We start from the raw sequence: 25,678 nt of genomic DNA, 5'->3' as shown, positions 1-25,678 counted from the left end.
TGTGTGGCCGTTGGCTCCTGCTGCACATGGCTGGCACGTGTGCCAGGTGGCACTGACTCCTCCGCCTCCTCAAGAGTTTCACTGCCGCACGGTGGGGATGATGCTGAAAGAGAAACTTACAATTACAACACATTCCGATAAAATTAGTACAAACTACTTATGCCATGCAAACAAATTACCTTCTAAATCAGCCGCAAACATTTCCACTGGGGTCTCACTATCCATGTTGCTCACCCCCCGAACCTCCTCAATTGCAAAGCAGGCCTCTGCCATCTCCTCCATTGGTGTGAGCTTCAGGCAGCCTGGCATGGGGCCAGACCCAGAGGTGTGGCTGTGTTCCCACCATTTGGTCAGTTTCTTCTTGAGGTTGGTTTTGAAGTCATGCCACTTGCAGCCAAAGTTTACATATTATTACATGTCACCCCTGACGTTTGATGTAGCACGCATTGTAATCTGCTACAGATTTCAACGTGTGCTTCATTAAACAGAACTTACATTATGTTAAACTATAAAACCAACACTTAGAATAAACATTCACACTCACCCTACAATAAATATAGAATAAGTGACATGGCAATCATGTCTGTTGCTCCTAGCAACGTGACCGACCATTAACCAACTCCATCTAACATCTAATAAAAACATTACTGGTCTTGTTCTGCTCATATGTAACACACTTGAACTTGCCTCTTTTTCACGTGCTCTAACAAACTTGAACTTGCCTCTTTTTCACGTGCTCTGTCTCACGAACTTGTGGAGCTACCGCATTAATCTCCACAGTTATGTCCTCCCAAATCTTCCATCTCCTTGTGTGTGTCAACCTCTCCTGTGGACACTCTATCCAATCCCGTGCACGGGGTACCAGTATGGCAAGCTCCTGCGGTTCGAATGCCATGTTCCTGCTGGTTGGTTCCTCTGTTGGCCTCTTTCGGCCACGGCCACCAGTCGCTGTACTTGAAGTGCTGGCCAGGCTACTCTCTTGGGAAGCCACCTGCTGTGTTCCCAATGATTCTGCTGAGGCAGAAGATGGGCCAGCTGTAGGTTGGCCAGCTGCCTGCTCACCTCCCAATGTCTGGTCTCTGGTGAGGGCCACATTGGAGGTGATAGAGTCCAGGCGAGCTAGGAGGTGCTGATGCTCCTGTTCTCCCTCTGATTGAGAAGCAGACATGTTTGCAGAACAAAGTTGTATTTTGTGCACACCTATATATACACATTGATATAATAGGCGTACATCAGCACCACCCTGCGTTCTGTGCGGCAGCGTTCCGTACGGCTACATACACCGTGCAGCGCTTAGGCCACGCCCATACCAGCGTACAAACATATGTACAATACCAGGCATACCTGGTACAATACCAGTCTGATTTTGTACTCATTGCCAGATTTGAACACCAATAAACACCTACAACTTTGGCCAGACATAAAATCTATATGTGAATGTTCATTTGTACTGTGCACTTGTTTGGTATGTCCAACAAATGACACTAACCCATTCCATATGTTAATCCAGTCCACAACTCATGCATTAGTAATCACTGCTTGCCTCAAAATCACATGTGATAGGCCTATAAATACTGCCTTGATGCTAGGTACATAAATGGCACCATGGGAATGGGAAAAGGTATAGCACTATTTTGTATGTTAGTGGTGTATTGCTTTTTGAACAATAAGACTGACTAATGTAGTACCTTGTACAGATATGTGTAACTGTATATTGTGGCACACTATTTCACCTGTTGTTTTCTGCCATGTTTGGTGATTATATTGGTTTTCAAACTTCTTTCACCCTGTCAGTTTTGAATATACTAAGTACTGCCAAGGTTAGCTCAGCGATGCCAACCTACAGCAAGTGTTGTTTTGCCATGCAATGTTTTAGCCGTTTGTTGTGGCGCATACACGCTGTTAATGTAAAAATGATCAATAAAGTTATTAACAAATTTCACTGTGAACAACCAATTACAGGACATGATTGCTTGTATTGCGCCTATGGGAGAGCAGCACCATTCTCGCCTGCGGAGCTCTCCGTTATGGAGAGTAGGCTGGGCCGTGCGGACCCTTTTATAAGCAATAGGCAGAAGCGCAGTGCTTATGCCACGGCCCGCCGCCGAATATTCGCCCGCACCCAGGTGCGGAGGACCATCGCCCAGCTGGAGAGGCGATTGTCAGACCTACGGAGGCGACAGCCAGAATTGCTCCAGCAAATAAGGGGCAGGATAGCTCAATGTGAGTGTTTACACAATAAATGCACATTTTTAAATGATTGCTTAAAATAACTTTTTAAACTTAATAAGGTAAACTGGCTGATCAGGAGTTTAAAATGGCATACACTATATGTGTGCTACTTCCTCTTTGACATGCAGTCATGTGGATATAATATGCAATTGTATAGGATAATTGATTGTGATGCATACAATGGGGCAGCTGTATTAAGCTTTAACAAGAGATAAATCCAAGGGTGATAAGGAGAGATAAACGCCCATCCAATCACATCATCACGGCCATGTTACAGGCTGTGTATGAAAAAAGTCAGTAAGGAGCTGATTGGCTGGACATTTATCTCTCCTTATCACCCTTGCATTTATCTCTTGTTAAGGCTTAATACATCTGCCCCAATGACCCTTAATTGGCACTAATCGTTCTTTTCTGAAAACACAGCACGGGATCGAGCACGACAGGCCCGGTAGGAGGCAGAGGCAGGGCAGGCCCGGGAGGAGGTGCCGGAGGAGATGGAGGAGGAGGTGGAGGAGGAGATGGAGGTGGTGGCGGAGGAGGTGGAGGCGGAGGAAGTGGAGGAGGAGGTGGTGGCTGAGGAGGTGGAGGAGGAGGTGGTGGCAGTGGAGGAGGCCAGGGATGAAGTGGAGGAGGTCGAGCCGGAGGAAGAGGAGGCCTGTGAGGTGGTGCAGGTGGATGAAAGTGGTATGTATACATAATGCATCATTACTCATTTTTTGGACTACTATTTGTAATGTAGCACTGGTGAATCAATTGTATTTTACAATAGTATAAAATAATAAAACAAAGTGGGTAGCAACAGACACACTTAGGGGTTAGATAGGGTGACCAAGTCATCCCTTTCATCCGGGACACATCTTAATGACACAGGTTCTGGGGATGGCTTTCAGCTCGATTTTAACTGCCACAGAACCTGTGTAGTTAATCTGGATCCTGGATTAAAGGGATGACTTGCTCACTTTAGGGTTACATGCCCCTGCTGCAAGCGTACAATCTGTAGCCTCATATAGGTGAATAGAGTTTATAGTTGATTGATATTTCTAAACTAGATTAAGTATGGCATAAATGGAGTATGGACAGGCGTGGCTTAGAATGGAGTCACAAGTGGTCAGTGCCCCTGGGCCCTCCTCTAGCTAGACACCCCCTGTGGTTGGCATGTATTTTTGCAAACATAATTGTTGGTTGATTTTGTCTTAATAATGATTTTGTGCATGGGAGTGGGTTAGTGCTGCAGCTTCACCTAACTGGCAATACGACAATGATTTATGGAGCAGACCATCAGCAGCCAAGCCATCCATGATTGCACAAGTGTACTGTGCATTTCTGAGAGTTGACTAAGTCCCATGCCACGTTGCATCAGAGAACAGACACTGAGCGGTTTTTGATGAGTTGTTATTGGTGGAGCTCATTACATGCTTCTCATAGCTTAGTCATGGGTGGGTTGGGATTCAGAAGGAGCACTATGACTGTGAGGTCTTCTACAGAGTAAAGGGTAGAGGGACATAAACAGGCTTTACATTTAGTATGTATGCATGTATGTATATATGTATGTGTCATATATATTTATATATGTTTCTATATACATATACATATATATATATATATATATATATATACACACATACATGTCACCTTGCATTTATTAGATTTATGTATGACTATGTTAAATGTATTCATGAATATCATTACTCATTTTACCCCCTTTAACATGCCCACAGATGAGCCTACCCAAGCAGATGAGGGTCTCCGTGGGGCCCTCCTGCGACTGAGGGCACACCTGCACCTGGTCATGGCAGATCTGCAGGACTTAACTGACCTGCTGATGTAATTTTTTTGTTTTGAAATTTTTACTTTTAAATATTTTGTTAAAAAAATAAATAGTTGCTCACAGTTAGAAGTTGTCTGTGTGTTTTATTGACATTAAACAGTATATGTGTAAATTGTTTAGAATATTTTTTAGTAGCAAAAGGTACATACTGTATATATGTTATTTGGATGTTATTGTAGTGTGCACATCCTTGCAATACACAAATGTACTATAATTGTAGATCAATTTATCCAAACAACAAAATACATACAAACTGTGTTTATAACTGTTGTTAAGTTTCCTTTAGTATGTGTTAGTAATAATTAGCACATTGTAGAATATTGCATTTGAGGTGCAATTATGATATAATATGCATACATAAAACCTAGATAAAGGTAACAATGAATAAATAGCACTTCACATGATGTAAGGGTTAATGTCTGTAATGAATGTGGTAGTAATGTGTTTAAGTATCTATTAGGATTTAATTGATTCCAATTCCAAACAAACACTTTTTAATGAGGTTGCCTAATTGCATAAGTGGATCATGTGACCGATTTCTGAGTTCAGATAATAGTGGTGAGTTTTGCGATAATACACCGCATCGGTGCGTACGGGCAGGTTCCCGTCCGTTCTGACGCGGTAAGACCGTGCAGAATATGTGTGTGCCCACCACACACGCAAGGTTTGGATGTCGTCCGTAAACACGCCCTGTTCTTAAAGTGTGAGTCCGTCCGAATGCGGAGGACCGGTGGGCGTTTCTTCGTACGATGTCCGCACAGCATGGCGTGCGGACCGCTCCGAAAGAATTCGGCAATTTACGCACCAACCAGAATAACCTCCTTAGTCTCAAATCATGATATCTGGGTAAAATTAATGCCTGATACTAATGTAGGATCTCATAGACAACGGTGCGTTCCATCTGTGTTAGCCAGTTCTCAAAAATTCAAAAGATATGGAAAATGTAGACCACACTATTGATCCCAAAACATTCAGTCAGGCTGCTAATGCTCCTTTCCAGAATCATTAATTCTTTCTCAGGCTGATATGATCTGATAAGTACACAACAATGACCATACTCATCAATTAAAAAACACAAGTAAAAACCATTATGAGAACATTCTAGAATATTTTCTGGGTCCACTATCTCTTCCATGTAATAATGTTGATGTGGTTTTAATGGAGGAGGTGCACCCAGGATTAATATTTAAAATTGAACATAATTTTTTTTCTTAAATGGGGCACTCACTGGAACCATTAGCCAGAAACTTCTATTTTTATTGTTAGTAATCCAGACAAAAGCATATATTTAAATTAAACCTTTATTCATACACTTAAAAATGTGCAAATCAACACAAAGTATAAATGAAATTGTGAGGGGTGGAAATAAGAAAGGTGAAAACAGTTAAGAGATTACAAATCTGTATATCATCTCTATGTACTGTCTCTAATAATTATACCCAATGAGTAGCAGCTGAAGTTAAAGGTTGATCAATAATATCAACTAATTTAGGGGGTTATTCTAGTCCATTCTTTCTGACAAAATCCCCTAGCCTCTGTATAACTACTCATGTCTCCATCCAATCTAACTACTGTCTAACGTTCACACAACAATTATATAAGCCCCTACTGTTCTGAGTATAAGACCCGGTGGCACTATAAGTACTGGTAGGTGTGTTGTATTCTAAGGGAACAATGGACTCTAGGGGTTTTATAATCGTTTGAGTGTTTTAGAACAATGTGATTAAAACCTTAAAAGTCTGAGTGTAATCATCTGTGTTGCATAGGAAAGTTTAGAAAGTTAATAGACTTTATTACTGCAATTTACCCCAATAAAGACAGAGGTTGTACTAACCAGCTAGTAACCAGATAGTAACCAGCAATCTAGTAATTTGATGAGAGCAGTAATTAGTGGAGTAATACAGTTTGGATAGACAGGAAGGGATATGTCATTTTCCAAATCAGCCAACAACTTATATCTGAGGTAGGTTTGGGTTTGCACAGAACAAAGATTTTGGCATGTTTAGCGGGTATTTTGCGCATCTCTCACAGGGTTAATATATTTCCCGAGCATATTGTTGCATTAAATTAAATGGCTCTTTAACCTCTGATTAGTTAACTTAAAACATTTGCATTTTGTTAGCAAAAAACATGTGAATATTGCCATGGAAATAGAGAGGAAAGGTAGCAGTATGCCTGGGTGGTACAGGACATGGTTCTGCTTCTGCTACTCCTGTTTTATGCAAATTAGCAGGAAACAGAAAAAGACGGTGTATAAAAAGTCCCAGCCTAGATTAAAGGAAGTTACAGGGTAGAATCTGCTTTTTGCATTTGGAAATTGACAAGAAATGTACCCCTGAATTCAATAAATCCCAGTGAAATAGTATTAAAATCTGGTATCCCAATGAGAGTTCCGCTGACCTCTCAGATGAAACTATAGTACTGACAGGTAATCACAAATGTATGCTAGGTGTAATTGTATCAATCTCTCAAACACTCAACATTAATAGAGTATTTCACATTAGGGAGACACATCTCCTGTGTAAACACAGTGAGCAGATGCAATCTAGGCTGGAGAACCATCAGGTCAAAAAGGTCAATATGGTGGTATAGTGAGAGTAGCTGGAATATAGCCTAGAACTAGTCCCAGTGAAAGGGGAAGGATAGCCTCTAGATAAGAATCCATAAGTGGTATCGCCCATTAATCAGCTAAGTCTTACAGAAATGTCCTGTGTGGTGTGTTTGCCCATGTCAGTATGCTTGTGGTCATGGTTATCAACGGGTTGCTGAGCAACCACTGGCAGTACAGTATATAGACATATTTTAGAATTGACAATTGTCCCCAATGAAGAATCTCATCTAAAATAGTGTCTATTGTATAAATCAATACAGGTTAAATACAAATTTATTAATTAAAAAGGGAATGTGAAACCACCCCATTCATCAGGACAAACAAATATCAGTCACACATTGTTCCTGCCGCCTCACTAGACAGCTTGCACTTCCGGTGACCAATATGACGTCATCGCAGTCCAGGCTGGGCAAGCACTCAGGCAAAAACAAACTCAGCCTATGTCTGCCCTCAGTCCATCCAGCTTCAACTTCCAGAAAAGCCTCCAATAGCACAGCAGAAGTGATACAGACCTTAAAGGCCAGGCAGCACGCTCAGAGCGACTCCCTCTTACAGTGTAAATAAATGTTACTATGGTAACTCGCCTCATAAAAAGGCACTCACTTAAAATAACACACATGCATTTATAAAAAAACAAACTATAAAAACCACAGCTGAAAGTATAAAAGGCCTTTAATAAAATATACCCTTGCTGTTAAACTCCGTACACACTTAGCAATATTACAAGCGATATACGTAGCTCATTTTGGCCCTTCTAAGCGATATGGGTTTTAATAGCGCTTAGTGTGCACGCTCAATATCGTTAACAATGTGCGGTAAGTGCCCCTAATCTGTACATGCAGCTCAATCATGACTATATCATCAATGCTGCATGTTAGCTGGTTCTCCGACCCCTTGCCTGTTTCCTGTTTACATCCTGCTATCTAACCACCACCCCCTCGCTTGCACCTCTTGTAATCTGTCTGTCTCCCCTTCCTACTAGATTGTAAGCTCCTCCGAGTAGGGCCCTCTTCCCTCCTGTTGTCAAAGCCCACTTCTCTTCACATTTCACTCACAGCTCTCCTTTACTCCAACACTCAGTGACCATCTTCGTCTGCATACTCCTCTCCATCATTGGCCTCAAGCCTCTAGTTGTATGTTGATTGAGTCCACACTACTTAGATCCAAGCTGTAATGTGTATTGATCTGTGGCACTCTTTATTTGTACTGTATTTATTCAATGTTATGCCAAGTTTTGTTTCCCTGTATTGTTCCTTTGTACGGCGCTGCAAAACACTTGTGGCGCCTTATAAATAAAATTATAATAATAATAATGTTAGGAGCAGGGGCCTGGTGACATCACTGAAAGCTATCATTCAGTGTGTATGCACTACATCATTCACCCGGGAGCTCCGGCGATATAGTTAATGATCTTGCTCCTTTAGCTTATCATTTTGTGTGAATGGGACATTAAAGTAAACAATAAATAACCACATATATATACTGTATTTGTTATAATATATATCATCCCAATGGCCACATGTACAACAGCTTATATGGTAATCTTTAAAAATGTGATCAAAAACTTCCTCAGTTAGCTATACAATCCATTAATTTAATTTACATTTAACAACACTATAGAAAACCCGCTAAGGGTCAAATATTTGTACAAGCCTTTGCTGGTCAAAGCCATCTTACCAAATACCGCAAGAAAGGTCTGTTAAATAGAGAAATGTCACAGTGTAATAGGGCATACACACAGGGAGGTTTGAGTAAGAGATGTGTTCTGAGCAATTTAGTGTGGAAGATTTCCCACAGTCTAGATCTCCCATACACACTGATGGGGCTTACACACAAAGCCATATTTACCTGAATAGATCTCTTAGAAATTAAGTACAAATCATTGTGTGGGTGTAGGACTCCCGGCGACGCGTGGGATTTATACTGCATGCAATATAAATCTAGTCAGGGGATAGGGACAGGCCGAGCCGCATATCGTTATGGGACATACAAATTGAGCGATTTGTGCTTCAAATTCTAAGCAATTTAGCCAATTCGCTTAGAAATTAAACAGAAATATCCCAGTGTATTGCCCATAAGATTTACCACAACGGCTAAGCAGCACACACATATAATAATTGGTAGAAAGAATACAACTCTGTATGTCTGTCTCACTGTCCTGACTGGAGGTTAATGTGTGAAAATAAATGATCATGCACATGATTTTATCTATAAGAAATATTGATTCTGAGATGTGGTTGTAAAGCCAACTAGTTAGAAAGTTAGAAAATTCTACTCTGTGGTATGAGAGCTGTGTTCAACTGGCTCCGCAAGAAGCTGTATAGGTTTGAGCCATTCATTAGTTTGTCAGATTCAACTCCATTGCACACACTGCATGTAGAACAAGGCTATCCATAATGAGCATCTGTATAGACTTTATTTGAAATTTGAACTTAAAAAATGTCTAATCACTATGAATTACATGGTTTTGTCATTATCATGTATTTGAATAAAATAAACTGTATTTTTATCTTTTTTTTACATCTGTATGTCAGCATATGACTATTGACTGATGCCTATATACAGGGCTGCCATTTGAAATTGTGGGGTCCGGGACTGACCAAAGAGGTCCCCCCCATGCCACCACATTGAGGCTGCTAGTGCTTCGTCATCCCAGCATCAGCAAGTACATACACACTTGCTGAAGCACTGGCAGCCTCGACGTGGTAGCATTCTTGACAATTTCAGGGCAAGTTGGTGGCAGTGTTGCACTGGGTACACTTTGCACAGTGTGTACTCCAGCTTAATTTCAGTTTGCAGCACTAATACTATTTACAAACATAATCATATAAAAAATCCTGAGCATTATGATCAAAGAAGCAGTGATGGGCCTTTTTAAATGGGGGAGAAGAACAGAGCACAGACCCAACTGTCTCTGTACCTGGAAAGGCTCCTCTTCCTCAGAGGTGAATAGCATCTCTATCACTCAGCTCAGGCTCCAAAGCCCTGGCTTCTGAGTTCTACGGGGGAAATTTCCTTATATGGGAGTTTTATTTCAGATGGGATGTTGCTATGGGCGACCAATCAGATACTATCTAATATCATCAAGAATGTGCTAAATAAATAAGTAGATTATGATAGGTTGCCCATAGCAACATCCCATGTGAAATAGAACTCCCATCTTAGTAAATTTCCCCCTACGTCTCCTGCTTGGTGTCTTCTTCCTTACTTCCTAAGGAGTCCAGAGCCTGCTCTGCATCTCCCCTGATCACATTGGATCAGGCTTGGAGGAGTTAGTGAAGCTCTCCTGGGGGCTGGTAGCTACTTAACAATGGGATCCATGTACATGTCCCCACACCAACAATATACTGTGTGTAAATTCTCGATTTTTTTCTCTAATAGCAAATATCTTTCCATATTAGATACCCTAGTTTTTACATCTGCCAAAATCTGTGGGTCATACCCATGTTCCATAAATTTAGTGACCATACTGTATCATCATTTGCCTTTCAGTATAAACTGTCATATTACTGGCTCCATTACAAAAAATCCAGCCCAAATCGGTCTTTGACCCTCAGTCCTTTAATGCATCCATCAAAACTTATTTGAGGATGTTGAATGAGGTGGAAATGGGGGTCCCAAAGTTTAAAAGCCCTCGCAACAACTGTTCCCGAATTAAAAGATTGGCACTGGAAGGATTGTCCAATGACCGCTCTTTGGTATTTAGATCAGCCGATAAAGGCGGTGCCTTGGTTCTGCAAGATCTGGACAAATATGAGGCTCAGGTGATGGTTCACCTTAATGATACTGCTACCTATCGATTGTTACCATCGGAACCCTCTAAAGAATTCATGATGGAACTAAGTAATGTGCTACAGAGAGCTGTGGATGCGGGACTTCTACATGAAACTGTTAAAGAGGCTTTGTTACCAGCATTCCCCTTGGTCCCTTTATTCTATACAATCCCCAAGGTCCACAAGTCCTTGGTGGATCCTCCAGGGAGACCTATCATTAGTGCTAGGGGTTCTCTTCTTCAACCCACCTCTATCTATATTGATTGTGCAGTAAAACCCTATTTGAGACAACACCCCTGGTATCTTATGGACACTACGTCCCTTTTGAAAAAATTGGGTCAGCTACTTAAGTTTGAGGGTGAAATTTGGCTCTGCACGTTTGATGTCTGTAGCCTACTGTATATACCGTCATACCCCATGAGCAGGGGATGACGACCATGAGACATTTTCTCAATAATGCCCCTTTCAGACCGCACTTTAAAAACGGTATATTGCCGTTTTTTTACCGTTTTAAAACGGTAATGTGTGCGGTCTGAAAGGTGCAGGACCACTTAACCGGTTAGAAAAAAAGTTTTTTCTAACCGGTTAAAATGCAGGGTCCTACCCGTTTCAGAACCGGTATTTTAGGCTCAAAATCGGTTCTGAAACGGTATTTAGGACCCAGCCAATGAGCTGGGTCCTAAATGCAGCACAGTGAATACTTAATGAGCGCTCATTAAGTATTCACAGCACTGGAGCCCCCCCCGCGCGTGTCGACACCCCCGCGCGCGTGTCGACGCCCCCGCGCACGTGTCGACCCCCCCCCACGTGTCGGCGCCCCCCCCCCCGAAACCATGCCGGTATCTCCGTTGTGGTTCCCGGCACTGCAGCTCAGTATGCTCGGAAAGCACTTATGAAAAAAGTGTCTTTCAGAAAATGGCTGCCCCCATACGAAAGACAGTTTTTTTAAACAGGGTTTCCTATGGGGCAGCCATTTTCTGGAAGACACTTTTTTCATAAGTGCTTTCCGAGCATATTGAGCTGCAGTGCCGGGATCCACAACGGAGGTACCGGCATGGGGTAAGTCGACACGGGGGGGGGGGGGGGGCGCCGACACGCGGGGGTGGGTGGGTGGGGTGGGGGCGTCGACATGCTCTCGGTCGACACTCGCGAGGGGGGGGGAGCTGCACGGAGGGGAGGGCTGAAGGCTGCACTGAAGGCTTTGACCCTGTATTTGGAAAGTTTCCAAAAACGGGTCTGCCAGTGTCAAAAAATCGGCACTTAAACGGTAATATACCGTTTAAGTGCTGCGGTGTGAAAGGGGTTTTATCTGGCAGACCCGTTTTTGGAAACGTTTCCAAATACAGGGTCAAAGCCAGTTATGCGGTCTGAAAGCAGCATCACAAATGATGACTATGAGGGCCCTAATGTCAACTTGCTTATAGAACTTTTGGAATTAGTGCTGAAAACGAACTTTTTCCTGTATGGTAAAAAGTTCTTCCTTTAGACAACTGGCTGTGCGATGGGGGCTTCAGTGTTATATAAACGACCTCCTGCTGATTTGGAGGGATCCTGTGGAAGAGTTGCTGTCCCATGTAGAATCCCATAACATGGGGGACAGTCCTGTTAAAATCATTAGTTCAGTCAGCACTGCCGGATCAATTTTTTGGATGTCACCATAATTAACCAAGAGGGCTTGTTGGCCACTACCCTATTTAGTAAGCCCACAGACAGGAATAATATTCTTCATTTTTCCAGTTGTCACCCCAGGCCAGCAATTCGCAGTTTACCTCACTCCCAATTGATGCGTGTAACACGTATAAAGACAGATCCGAGTGTTGCTGAAAGGCAAATTAATCATATGGTCACTAAATTTAAGGAACGTGGGTATGACCCACAGATTTTGGCAGATGCCAAAACTAGGGTATCTAATATGGAAAGAGATTTGCTATTAGAGAAAAAAAATAGAGAATTGACACCAGGTAGGCCTTTCTACCCTGGGTTACCACCTATCATCAAGCCAGCCCGTATATTAACAATGTCTCCAAAAATTTGTGGCCTATCATCCAGACAGACCCAGATTTACCTTTCAAAAACACCAAATTATTGACCTGTTACAAACGTGGCTGAAACTTCCGTGACATACTGGTTAAATCTAATTGTTCGGTTGAAACTTTGAGTACAGTGACTCTAAACCTTTGGGTTGTGTGAGATGTACTTGCACCACTTGTCATTTCTTAATCCCAGGTAATAAATGTTATCATCCGCATACGGGAAAAACATTTATCATTAACCACACGCTCACATGCAACACAAAATTTACTGTTTATCAAATTTTGTGCCCTCGTGGCCTGAGTTACATTGGCAAAACGGAGCGTGCCTTTAAAGAAAGATTGGCAGCACACCGTTCTGCCATAAAGAAGGCATTTGAGAAAGGCACTAGCGATCAGCCGGTGGCAATGCATTTTCATGCAGCTGGTTACAGCATTGCTATGCTTAAATACAGAATGATTGACCACATACCCCCTTCACTTCAGGAGGGTCTAAACTCATACAGTGTGAAGCGAGGTGGATAATGAGACGTGCTACCGATATTCCTGGGGGTCTAAATGAACATTCTGGCATTAATGTACTCATTAATAGGTGATCTTAGTGCTTTACGGTAATATCATACCATATTTTCCTTGCCTCTGGTTATTATTAGCTTTGGTGCCCACTCTGGTATTTTGTGGCTGCAATATTCAGCTAGTTTGTACTATGTTAATTGATTATTCAGTAGTTGCAGCGCTCTATGAGACTGCTATAAGTATTGCCATTATGCTCTTGTAATCCTGTTATTTATGTACTACAGTACTGTATGTCTGTATGCCCCTTGCAGGCTCGCTGCTCTCGCCACACTGTGGCCACCTATTTTCTTCTTCTTCCTCTATGGGGGTCGAGGACCCCCACGAGGGAAAATAGCCGCTGCCCGTCTGTCGGGGTTTTAACAGTAGGGATTCCGACCTTGTTGTAATGACTATCAGAATCCCGACTGCTGGACAGTCATCCGGCACCCCTTCATATTGGCCCTGCTACTCTCTCCGTTTACTCATGAGTTGCGCATTATACTCCCCATTGTGCCCACTTTGTAATCAAATGGGCAGGATGCTGAAGGGGTGCCTACTCTTAGGGGTGCCTACTCTTACACCTTCCAGTAGAGTAGACAAGTATGAGGCAAAGCTTTGCCTGCTTGGTATTTTGTAGTCAGGACAACTGGTGCCGGATGACTGACCGGCATTCGGGATTCCGACAGTCAATACACCGACGTAGAAATCCCGACTGTTAAAACCCCGACAGACAGGCAGCGGCTATTCTCCATTGTGGGGGTCCACGACCCCCATAGAGGGAGAATAAAATCGGTGGCAAGTGTAGAGAGCCACTGTGCCCGCAGCATGACGCTTCGTTGCGCTCGCCCCGATGTCTGAGTCCCGGCAGTCGGGATTCTGATGTCAGGCTAATGACTGACAAAATCCCGACTGTCGGTGTGTTATACCGAAGATATATATATGAAGAGTTTCTATGAAAATAATGTTGCATCGGCTTTGCCACCTCTTGATTTGTGGGATTCCATTTGAGGTGATGGGGCATAATGAGGAGCATCACTGAGCCCCACCACCACTATCAGTCAGCTGCATCTCTCCCAGACAAGAGAGTATAAAAGCAGGTAAGCAGGAGAACCTCCAAACTAGTTTTCAAAATATTAAATTACTTTTATTGTTCTCAGTTAGATTACTTTGAAGATATTTATATGTATGTATATGACTTCAAAATGTCAAATAACCTTACCTGAAGGACAACTGGCTTTGTCTGATGAAGCAGATGATTGCACATTCGTAGTCTCAGCAGGGGACACAGATGGCTGACTTTCTCCGCCCTCAGAAGCGGGTGGACATAATTCATGATCAGAGTGAGCTGTAACATCAGGTGCCTGTGATTCTGTGGGGTTTGCAGTAGCTACAGTTGATGTACCCATCTGTGATCCCCCTGTATTGTAAAAAGAAATGTTTACTATCATTTAAATATAATTTTACCAGAACTTTACTTTTTACATTAAGTTTATGGATTTTACTTTTGATATTTAATATACTAAACACATATAAAAATGCAAGCTACTACTGCACTATTAAAGCTTGCTCTGAAAAGCAATTTTGCATTTTTGCTTCATAAAGAGGCCTGTATCATATGCTTGATATAGTGGGCGTAATGTTTTGGGCGGTCCGGTATGATATGCCGGTGGTCGGAATCCCGGTGGTCGAAATACCGACGCCGGAATCCCGACCGCCGCAATGCCGACAAGGGGGGGCGTGGGCCACGGAGCGGGCCCGGTGCCTCGCTACGCTCGGCACACTATTTTATTCTCCCTCTACGGGTGTTGTGGACACCCATAGAAGGACAATGTGCCGGCATTGTGGCGGTCGGGATTCTGGCGTTGGTATTTCTGGCCGCTGGCATATTGACCGCATCCGGTTTTGGGAACCACAACAGATACTGCATTATTATTATTTTTGTATCCTGTATCCTATATGGAACAGTTAGCTTCTGTTACTTTCTGATTTCCATGTACTCTTTAAAACAGCAGTAGGGGGATCAACATACACCTTCTTCACCATTAAAGAAATCAGGTTTCTGAATAAAACATACAGTATGTATGCAAAAAGGGGTCCGTTTGTTGGATGTTTAGTTAGTTTAGTAAAATTTTTCCTCAAGAGATTTCACAACTTTGGAATGTGATAGTATTTACAGTACATCTCAACAACAGGTATAAAGCTGGCCAATGGGATGCAGACTGCCGGTAGGCTGGATGTGTTAAGGTGTGTACACAGGGAGCAATATGATTGCTGGCAATATATTGCTCAGCAATCATATTGCTCAGTGTCTCCTTTTCATCAGTGATGAAAAGGAGACACTGCCAGGGAAAGCTGAAGGGGAACACAGCCAGGGCCGGTACAGGCGCTGCTCACATGCACCGGGAGGAGGTGCAGGTGAGCAGGTTTCTGATGGAGTAGGATCTCTTGTTACATATGGCCTGATGTCTTGACAAAGGTCCGAAACGTTGACGCCTGATTCTTTTTTATGTGAGAATAAAGTTGTAAGTAAATCTTAATGGACTTGGCTGCGAATTGGTGAGTGCTCTCCCTATCTTCTCTCTCTCTCTCTCTCTCTCTCTCTCTCTCTCTCTCTCTCTCTCTCTCTCTCTATATATATATTACACAAGACCTGCACCCTCACCTAGAGGTAACTGCTGGGGTGCCGTATATAAAGCAGAGTGTAAGGCACAGTGCTCTAAACATACATATATATATATATATATATATATATATATATATAGTTTTAGAGGATGGACCGGCACTCCATGCTGTGTCAAAGATAAACTTGTCCCTTTGCCTTTACAGCTTGTAGAAAAGAAGGTATACCGTCACTCAGGTCACAGGCAACTTCAAGAACGACAGTACAGTGTCAAAATTGTCAACGTTTCAGTGCTCGTTTATTGGCACTATCGTCAGGATACAACCAGATAAGTGCAGACATAGACCTTAAATAACACCACAGGTGCATGAGGGAGGGAGCTTCTGGCCACTCCCACCTGCCAATCAGGGGGTAGTGACATAATCGGACAACTCTGTCCCACCTAGTGCACTAATCACCAGAAACACAAAATATGCGTACAACATAAAGTATGCATAAAAATAACAAATACATAATTCATTTAAACCTCTGGGCGAGATAAAATCTAGACCAGGGGTGTCAAACTCAAATTCATCGGGGGCCGCATCAGCAGTTTGGTCACCCTCAAAGGGCCGGTTGTATCTGTAGGTCCCCCTGTATAATTATAATGCCATGACACCACAGGCTGCTCCCCCTGTATAATATAAAATGAATGCCATGACACCACAGGCTGCTCCCCCTGTATAATAATAATGCCATGACATCACAGACTGCTCCCCCTGTATAATATAATAAAAGTAATGCCATGACACATAAATGATTATACAGGAGGAGCAGCTTGTGGTGTCATGGCATTATTATTATTATTATACACGGGGACACCTCAGGAAACAGCAGATATATATATTTTTTTTTTATTGTGAGTGTGATCCTCATCCTCACTTACTGTTTCTCCGTCTGTCCTGCAGCTGCTGCGGCTTCCAGCTTTTCTTCACCGCTTGCTGCGGCCACTTCTCCTACTTCTCTACAGACGCATGGGCGGGCGGCGTCATCGTCATGACGTCCCCACCCAGTGTCTGTTACTGCCGGGCATCAGAGGGAACAGGCGGCCGGGCCCTCCTCCACGTAGCCGTGGAGGCCGGCGGCCATGTTTCTGTAACCGCATACATATGTGCCTACAGGAACATGGCCGCCGACAGTGGAGGAACAGGTAAGTCGGCTGCGGACGTGGACGCGGCCCGCAGCACTCCTGTTTTAGACACACTGCCCCTACGTGCTATCTCCTCGCGCGGGCCACATGACGAGGTCTGGAGGGCCGGATTTGGCCCGCGGGCCTTGTGTTTGACACCCGTGATCTAGACAGTATATCCACTCAGCCTCGCCTCTTGCGACCTGGTCGATCATGCGATATCGCAGGCTTGTCAAGGGATGATTCATTTCGGAAAAGTGCTGTGCTCAGGCAGGTTGTTGCTCTTATTTTTCAGAGCAGCTTTAATAGTCGAGCGGTGGCCAGCCATTCTTCTCTCTTTAAACTTACCTATGTACGTGAGACCACACGGACATAGGATTTGATAAATGACAAACTTTAATAAAGTCCGAGATGTTAAGGGCAGCAAGGATCATCATTCTAGGGTTTGGATCCCCACAGTGCACACCGCTCCCACTAAGGAGTTATTAAGTATGAGATTTTATTTTTTATTTTTTTTGTTACCAACTGCCCAGGATACCAAATCATTGTTACATATATTTACTGCCAAATATATGTCACTTGTATATTTTAATTTATATATTTTATTTCATGTTCTGGTAATCTATACTTTATAATAATGTTTGCTTGGAATTTTCACAAGACCCTGAACACTCACTAATGCAAGGCCACCAAATTTATATGACACCTTTTAACCTAAAGTGGCTCCTACTAATTTAAACTACAGTGGATTATTTTAAATAAACTTACTTTAGGATTTCCACTGATCAATCTGGGAACTTCAGATTTGGACCCTTTCGTTTAAAGTTAAAGTGATCAGTTATACGTCTGACAACTAAGGGTATGTCAAATGTATTACTTTACCATTCTTTCTATCACTTTATATATCATTACGTTTATCTCCATGTGAGATCTATACATTATGGGTTCTACCAGGACTCCAGTCCTTGATAAATTGTCTCCTCCTCCTCCTCCTCTTCCATACCTATTCATCGCCAGTGATGTACTCTCTATTTTTTTGAATTACTTCCTTATGAATCACTTTGTCTTTTGAATTACCTTATGAACAGATGATTTACTAAGGCATATTAGAATTTACAGTGTTACCGATTTGTTATCGCCCCTGATGAAGTCATGATAATCACAAAACGCGCTGGGCCGCATGCGCTTAAGTGCTGATCATTAACATCAGAAAGAATTCACACTATGTTGTTTTACTGAAATATTATCTGTAATTTTTTAGTCAATTGTTATGCCCATTGGTCAATTTTATTAAATATTACATTTATAAAACTGTATATTCATTTAAAGCGCCCTCTGAAACTTTCGTTTCATACCTAAACTCCCGGTCCCATCTAACATGGGATCTCACAGAGGTGCTGCTCCATGTTTTAGTGTGTGCAAATTGGGGTACCCGGTGTGTGTGTGTATATATATATATATATATATATAGAGATGCTGAACGGCTGGCACTCTCAGGATTTTATCAATCATATGAAATTCATTCAAAGAAGATACCGACACAAGGGTATGGTGTCAACGTTTCGGGCCGTGTGCCCTTTATCAAGACATATAGGTGAATAAAAAGGTACTTACATTTATAGTGAAACACGCAAACAGCAACTCGTGTGCAACCATCACCTGTTCAAACGGCTGTCGGGGAACTGATGACGTTGGGGTGTCAGCAGGGTGAAGCCGTGTGGGGGCGGGTGCCGATCCGTGTAACGGGTAACCATGGTGACCCAATAACAAAGGGAGAGTCAAGTGAGTAGTGGAATATTCAATGGTGCGCACGTAATGCAGTCTAAATAAACTGCGTCAAACTTAATTGTAGAAGGGGCATTGAACAGATGACGTTTACATAGCTGGTTGTACAGTAAGGCAAATAAAGCAAAAGCGGATGAAGTACATGACTGAACAATCTGACGTAAAAAATACAGGCAAAGAGAGTCCAGCGCGTATGACCAAAGTCAGCAGACCGTAAACCAATGTCTATGCATGGTGCTATATCCGTGTCAAACAGAGCGCTAAGTCGACCAGCTGTGTCACTCTTTGGCTGTGAGTGGTTTCACAGCCTGTCGACAGCTCGTATGGGAGACCTGAGTATGCGAGTCCGGCGTGTCAGTCCAATTTCAGTGAGCAATAACCATACAACTGTTTAACTGAGCGGCGTTGCGTCTGTGTCGAACAGGGTCCCATGTTGACAGGATGTTTCTCCTTTTGACTCACGGAAGATGAATAGTCAGTAGATGGCTGTAAATTCATAGGAAACAGGACATAGGTTGTAATTCGTTTAAGCCGTGAGGCTTGACAGTTCCAAGTTTATGTATCCAGCGTGCCTCTAGTCTGAGGAGCAACCTGCCTCTGTCACCTCCTCGGGCGTTAGGTGGAACACAATCAATCATTTTGTAGCGAAGGCTGGGTATAGTGTGTTTATGTTCTTTCCAATGCCTTGCCACAGGCTGATCCGAACCTTTGCTACTGAGTGCCGCTTTGATGTTAGATTTGTGGAGCGCAATGCGCTCTTTAAACTGTCTAATCGTTTTACCGACATACAATAGTCCACAGGGGCATTTTATATAGTAGACCACGTACTGGCTACTGCAGGTCAGTGGGTACCGTATTTGTAATTTGACTCCAGTTCTGGGGTGTTGAAAGATATCTCCAATCTCCAATGCGCTACAAGTTACACATTTTAAACATCTGTAGTTCCCGTTTTTGCGTACTAGGAAGGTTTGTACACTATTGTCTTTCACAGTAGAAACATCGTTATGTACAATAATGTCTTTTATGTTTTTGCTTCTTTTGAAGGCTGGCATTATTCTGTTGTTTCGTAGAGCTGGGAGATTAGTGTCCATAGTGATAATGGGCCAGATTTTTTTGGCTTCTGAGATCAATTGTTTGCTGTAGGTGCTGAAGCACTGCGTCCACACCATGCAATCTTTTGTGGACTGTTTTTCTTTGGGCTTCAATAATGTTTCTCTGTCCAGAGTCATTACTTTGTCTTTTGTTTTAGACAGCAGTTGTTTAGGGTAGCCTCTGTTCTGAAATTTGTGCGTCATGAGCGCAATTTCTTTAATGGTATCCTCAGTGGACGTACAGATGCGTCTCGCCCGCAGAAATTGCGAATATGGTAAAGCCCATTTGGAGGCTGGTGGATGAAAGCTGTTGGCAGACAGCAGTGTATTTCTATCAGTAGGTTTGTGATAGACTTTGGTGGTTAGGCGAAAGTCATTAGTTTGTTGAATCAACACATCCAAGAAGTTGATCTCTTCGTAGCTGGAGTTGCTAGTAAATTTGATGTCAGGATCACTGGTATTAATTTTTGCCATAAGTTCTGCAAAAGACTCTTGAGTGTCATTATAAATAACGAAAATATCGTCTATATAGCGGACAAATGTGGTGATTTTTGATGAGATATTGGGATCCGTGAAGAATAGGTCTCTTTCTATGTCGTGCATGAACACGTTGGCAACACTCGGGGCCACACAGGATCCCATCGCGACCCCCGATTGTTGGATGAAGAATTTATTGTCAAACATAAAGTAGTTGTTTGATAAAGTCATATCAAGAAGTTCCATGAAGAAGCTGCTATCTGGGCCTTTGTACAGACCGCTCCCCTCAACAGCCCGCTGTACTGCGCTGATCCCTCTCTGGTGGGGTATGCTAGTATATAGCGATACCACGTCAATGGTGCAGAGTAAACTGCGTGCAGGTAAAGGTGAAATTTCTTGCAAACACAATAATAAAGAATTAGTATCTTTGAGGTAGGTACTCTGTTTTTGCACTATAGGCTGCAAAAACATGTCCAAGAATTGCGACGAGGTGTAATAAAGGGAGTCTCTTGCGGCTATAATCGGGCGTCCGGGGGGGTTCGTAGCATTCTTGTGCAGTTTGGGTAGGGTATAGATCAGCGGGACTTTGGGGAAGTCTACTGTCAAGGCGGTTTTAATAGAGTCTGGGATCAAGTTGTTACTGACAGCCTCTGTAAGAAATGTGTCAAATTGTCGCTTGAAAGTGGGTGTAGGGTCCTTTGGTAATTCGCGGTAAGTCTGTCCATCTGACAGTTGGCGGTATATTTCATTTTTGTAATCCGTGGTGTTTTGGACCACAATGCCACCCCCCTTGTCCGCGCTGCGGATAACTATGTCCGTGTATTTACTCAGATTCTGTAAGGCTTGATTTTCAGCCATAGTCAGATTTTTCTGTTTTTCAGCCGGTGCAGCTTGCAGGATTTGTATTTGTTGCTGCATGCAGTTTGTAAAACTCTTGATGGCAGGATTGTAGGACACTGGGTCAAAGTTACTTTTCTTCTGCAGTGTAGGGTTCAGTTTAGGGGTAGTGATTTCACAACCAAAGTATTCTTTTAACCTCAGTTTACGTCCAAAGCGATAAAGATCAATCTGATCATCAAAGGGGTCCGGGTTGCGGGTGGGGACAAATGAGAGTCCTTTGTTAAGAACAGTCAATTCAGAGGGAGTCAGGATCCGATTTGACAGGTTAAACACTATCATCTCTTCCCTGCTTTCTTTTTGGAAGTTCCTGAAGTTTTGGCCGCCCCGACGGGTAAACCCTCTTCTAATGGGCCTCCTCTGGCTCTTGTGCTGACCCCAAGTGGAGGTTTCTTGGCCCTTGCACCTCCGTAGTTTTTTGAACGGTCTGTATCACTGGAGGATTTGTCGCTGGAATTATCGGTATCAAATTTAGGTTTGTATCTGCGTCTGGGACGGGTGGATCGCTCATGCGTCTGTCCTCTGCCGTATACCCAGCTGTAGACCTTGAATTCTGAATAGTCTTTATTTACAGTCTCTAGTTTGGTTTTTTTGAACTGAGTCAACTCTTGTCTGTATTTGGTGATCTGTGTACTTAGCTGCGACAGCCAATCTTGGCTTTTGTCAGCTTTAATAGTGGGTAGGTAGGTGTTCTCAAATTCGGCAATTTTTTCTTTAGTGTTGTTAAGTTCCCGTTTGGACTCCTCAATTACTAAAAGAATTAAATCATATGAACATTTGTTCAGTACTGAGGTCCATCTTTTACAGAAGTCAGGGTTATGCCTGCCAATCGTAGGAACATTTTTAATCCGGAATCCTCTTGGGATTTTTTTCTCCCTAAAATAATCCGACAGAGTTACACCGTGTAGGAAAAAGTCAATTTCACGTTTTTTCAGGCGGGTAAGTAGATTGACCAGATGTTCAGTTGGAGGTAGATCATCCTTATCTGTGAATCTTTCTTTGAACAGAATGGTGTCTGCATCAGAGTCTGTCAAGACTAGGGCTTCACCAATTTGTAGTTGAATATCTTTAAATCCAGGGATGCTATTGTCGCTGGTCATGTCCAATCTCAGTGCGGTGTGTAGTGGTGAAGGTGATCGGTGGTGAGGTGGACGAACAACGTGTGCTGTCTTGGGGTAGACGAAGGATGCGGTGCCTCGGTGTTTCTTGGTGTCCAGGGACGCTGGTCACAGAGGAAAATGCAGAGTAGGAGAATTCCTGGCACTCGCTATATAAATCAGCGACCTGGGTGCCTTGCTGACCCTGTGTAAGCAGGGTAATGTAGAGATGCTGAACGGCTGGCACTCTCAGGATTTTATCAATCATATGAAATTCATTCAAAGAAGATACCGACACAAGGGTATGGTGTCAACGTTTCGGGCCGTGTGCCCTTTATCAAGACATATAGGTGAATAAAAAGGTACTTACATTTATAGTGAAACACGCAAACAGCAACTCGTGTGCAACCATCACCTGTTCAAACGGCTGTCGGGGAACTGATGACGTTGGGGTGTCAGCAGGGTGAAGCCGTGTGGGGGCGGGTGCCGATCCGTGTAACGGGTAACCATGGTGACCCAATAACAAAGGGAGAGTCAAGTGAGTAGTGGAATATTCAATGGTGCGCACGTAATGCAGTCTAAATAAACTGCGTCAAACTTAATTGTAGAAGGGGCATTGAACAGATGACGTTTACATAGCTGGTTGTACAGTAAGGCAAATAAAGCAAAAGCGGATGAAGTACATGACTGAACAATCTGACGTAAAAAATACAGGCAAAGAGAGTCCAGCGCGTATGACCAAAGTCAGCAGACCGTAAACCAATGTCTATGCATGGTGCTATATCCGTGTCAAACAGAGCGCTAAGTCGACCAGCTGTGTCACTCTTTGGCTGTGAGTGGTTTCACAGCCTGTCGACAGCTCGTATGGGAGACCTGAGTATGCGAGTCCGGCGTGTCAGTCCAATTTCAGTGAGCAATAACCATACAACTGTTTAACTGAGCGGCGTTGCGTCTGTGTCGAACAGGGTCCCATGTTGACAGGATGTTTCTCCTTTTGACTCACGGAAGATGAATAGTCAGTAGATGGCTGTAAATTCATAGGAAACAGGACATAGGTTGTAATTCGTTTAAGCCGTGAGGCTTGACAGTTCCAAGTTTATGTATCCAGCGTGCCTCTAGTCTGAGGAGCAACCTGCCTCTGTCACCTCCTCGGGCGTTAGGTGGAACACAATCAATCATTTCTGTACGTCCACTGAGGATACCATTAAAGAAATTGCGCTCATGACGCACAAATTTCAGAACAGAGGCTACCCTAAACAACTGCTGTCTAAAACAAAAGACAAAGTAATGACTCTGGACAGAGAAACATTATTGAAGCCCAAAGAAAAACAGTCCACAAAAGATTGCATGGTGTGGACGCAGTGCTTCAGCACCTACAGCAAACAATTGATCTCAGAAGCCAAAAAAATCTGGCCCATTATCACTATGGACACTAATCTCCCAGCTCTACGAAACAACAGAATAATGCCAGCCTTCAAAAGAAGCAAAAACATAAAAGACATTATTGTACATAACGATGTTTCTACTGTGAAAGACAATAGTGTACAAACCTTCCTAGTACGCAAAAACGGGAACTACAGATGTTTAAAATGTGTAACTTGTAGCGCATTGGAGATTGGAGATATCTTTCAACACCCCAGAACTGGAGTCAAATTACAAATACGGTACCCACTGACCTGCAGTAGCCAGTACGTGGTCTACTATATAAAATGCCCCTGTGGACTATTGTATGTCGTTAAAACGATTAGACAGTTTAAAGAGCGCATTGCGCTCCACAAATCTAACATCAAAGCGGCACTCAGTAGCAAAGGTTCGGATCAGCCTGTGGCAAGGCATTGGAAAGAACATAAACACACTATACCCAGCCTTCGCTACAAAATGATTGATTGTGTTCCACCTAACGCCCGAGGAGGTGACAGAGGCAGGTTGCTCCTCAGACTAGAGGCACGCTGGATACATAAACTTGGAACTGTCAAGCCTCACGGCTTAAACGAATTACAACCTATGTCCTGTTTCCTATGAATTTACAGCCATCTACTGACTATTCATCTTCCGTGAGTCAAAAGGAGAAACATCCTGTCAACATGGGACCCTGTTCGACACAGACGCAACGCCGCTCAGTTAAACAGTTGTATGGTTATTGCTCACTGAAATTGGACTGACACGCCGGACTCGCATACTCAGGTCTCCCATACGAGCTGTCGACAGGCTGTGAAACCACTCACAGCCAAAGAGTGACACAGCTGGTCGACTTAGCGCTCTGTTTGACACGGATATAGCACCATGCATAGACATTGGTTTACGGTCTGCTGACTTTGGTCATACGCGCTGGACTCTCTTTGCCTGTATTTTTTACGTCAGATTGTTCAGTCATGTACTTCATCCGCTTTTGCTTTATTTGCCTTACTGTACAACCAGCTATGTAAACGTCATCTGTTCAATGCCCCTTCTACAATTAAGTTTGACGCAGTTTATTTAGACTGCATTACGTGCGCACCATTGAATATTCCACTACTCACTTGACTCTCCCTTTGTTATTGGGTCACCATGGTTACCCGTTACACGGATCGGCACCCGCCCCCACACGGCTTCACCCTGCTGACACCCCAACGTCATCAGTTCCCCGACAGCCGTTTGAACAGGTGATGGTTGCACACGAGTTGCTGTTTGCGTGTTTCACTATAAATGTAAGTACCTTTTTATTCACCTATATGTCTTGATAAAGGGCACACGGCCCGAAACGTTGACACCATACCCTTGTGTCGGTATCTTCTTTGAATGAATTTCATATGATTGATAAAATCCTGAGAGTGCCAGCCGTTCAGCATCTCTACATTACCCTGCTTACACAGGGTCAGCAAGGCACCCAGGTCGCTGATTTATATAGCGAGTGCCAGGAATTCTCCTACTCTATATATATATATATATATATATATATATATATATATATATATATATATATATATATATATATACACAGTTTGTTTGCAGTATGTGAAATAAATACTAACAGAAAATAAGCTGCAAATTAAATTAATTTATCTAATTGACACAAATAAGGATCTTTACCCTGTCTGTGATGAAGCACATATTGTGCACGGAGGAGTCCTCTTTCTGAAGCTGCTGACCCTGCTGCTTAGGTAAACACAGAGCAGGTAGGGGGAAGGAGAGAACTGCAGAGCTGTTTCCCTCCTAAAGAGCAACCTTATTGCAACTGCACGCATGCCAGAGCGGTTCCACAGTTCAAGATAACATTTGTGAGACTTCCTGCTATTGCAAAGCATGGCCTCATGGGATTTGTAGTTTTATCGTTAACTCCTCAAAGTTTGAGCAGTAAAATATAATCTACAATTCCCATGATGCCACTGTTCCTGCTTCTCTGGTCTGCCGTGTGCCTCTGACAGCTGAATCCCGGCTTCGCACTCCACACTGACACTGTAAGTGGCCACGTAACCTGTGTAATGATTGGGCTGGCCCTAGGTGCCACATTCCATATTGTAGCTCTTACTCAACA

General features: G+C 43.1%; 1 protein-coding gene across 3 annotated transcripts in view; it reads right to left on the bottom strand.

Annotated features, from left to right (window-relative positions):
- Nucleotides 1-25,678, bottom strand: part of DCAF6 (DDB1 and CUL4 associated factor 6) — a 345,809-nt gene that overhangs the window by 165,604 nt on the left and 154,527 nt on the right. For all 3 annotated transcript variants that reach the window (XM_083173172.1, XM_083173173.1, XM_083173174.1), the window contains exon 11: nt 14,249-14,446. In XM_083173172.1, coding sequence (XP_083029298.1) covers nt 14,249-14,446 — 198 coding nt within the window. The remainder of the gene's footprint in view (nt 1-14,248; nt 14,447-25,678) is intronic.

Source organism: Crinia signifera, chromosome 2 (assembly GCF_055691185.1).
Source record: "Crinia signifera chromosome 2, ASM5569118v1, whole genome shotgun sequence".
In the NCBI taxonomy this organism is placed as follows: domain Eukaryota; kingdom Metazoa; phylum Chordata; class Amphibia; order Anura; family Myobatrachidae; genus Crinia; species Crinia signifera.
Note: the sequence above shows the minus strand (reverse complement) of the source record. Positions and strands in the feature narration are given on the sequence as shown.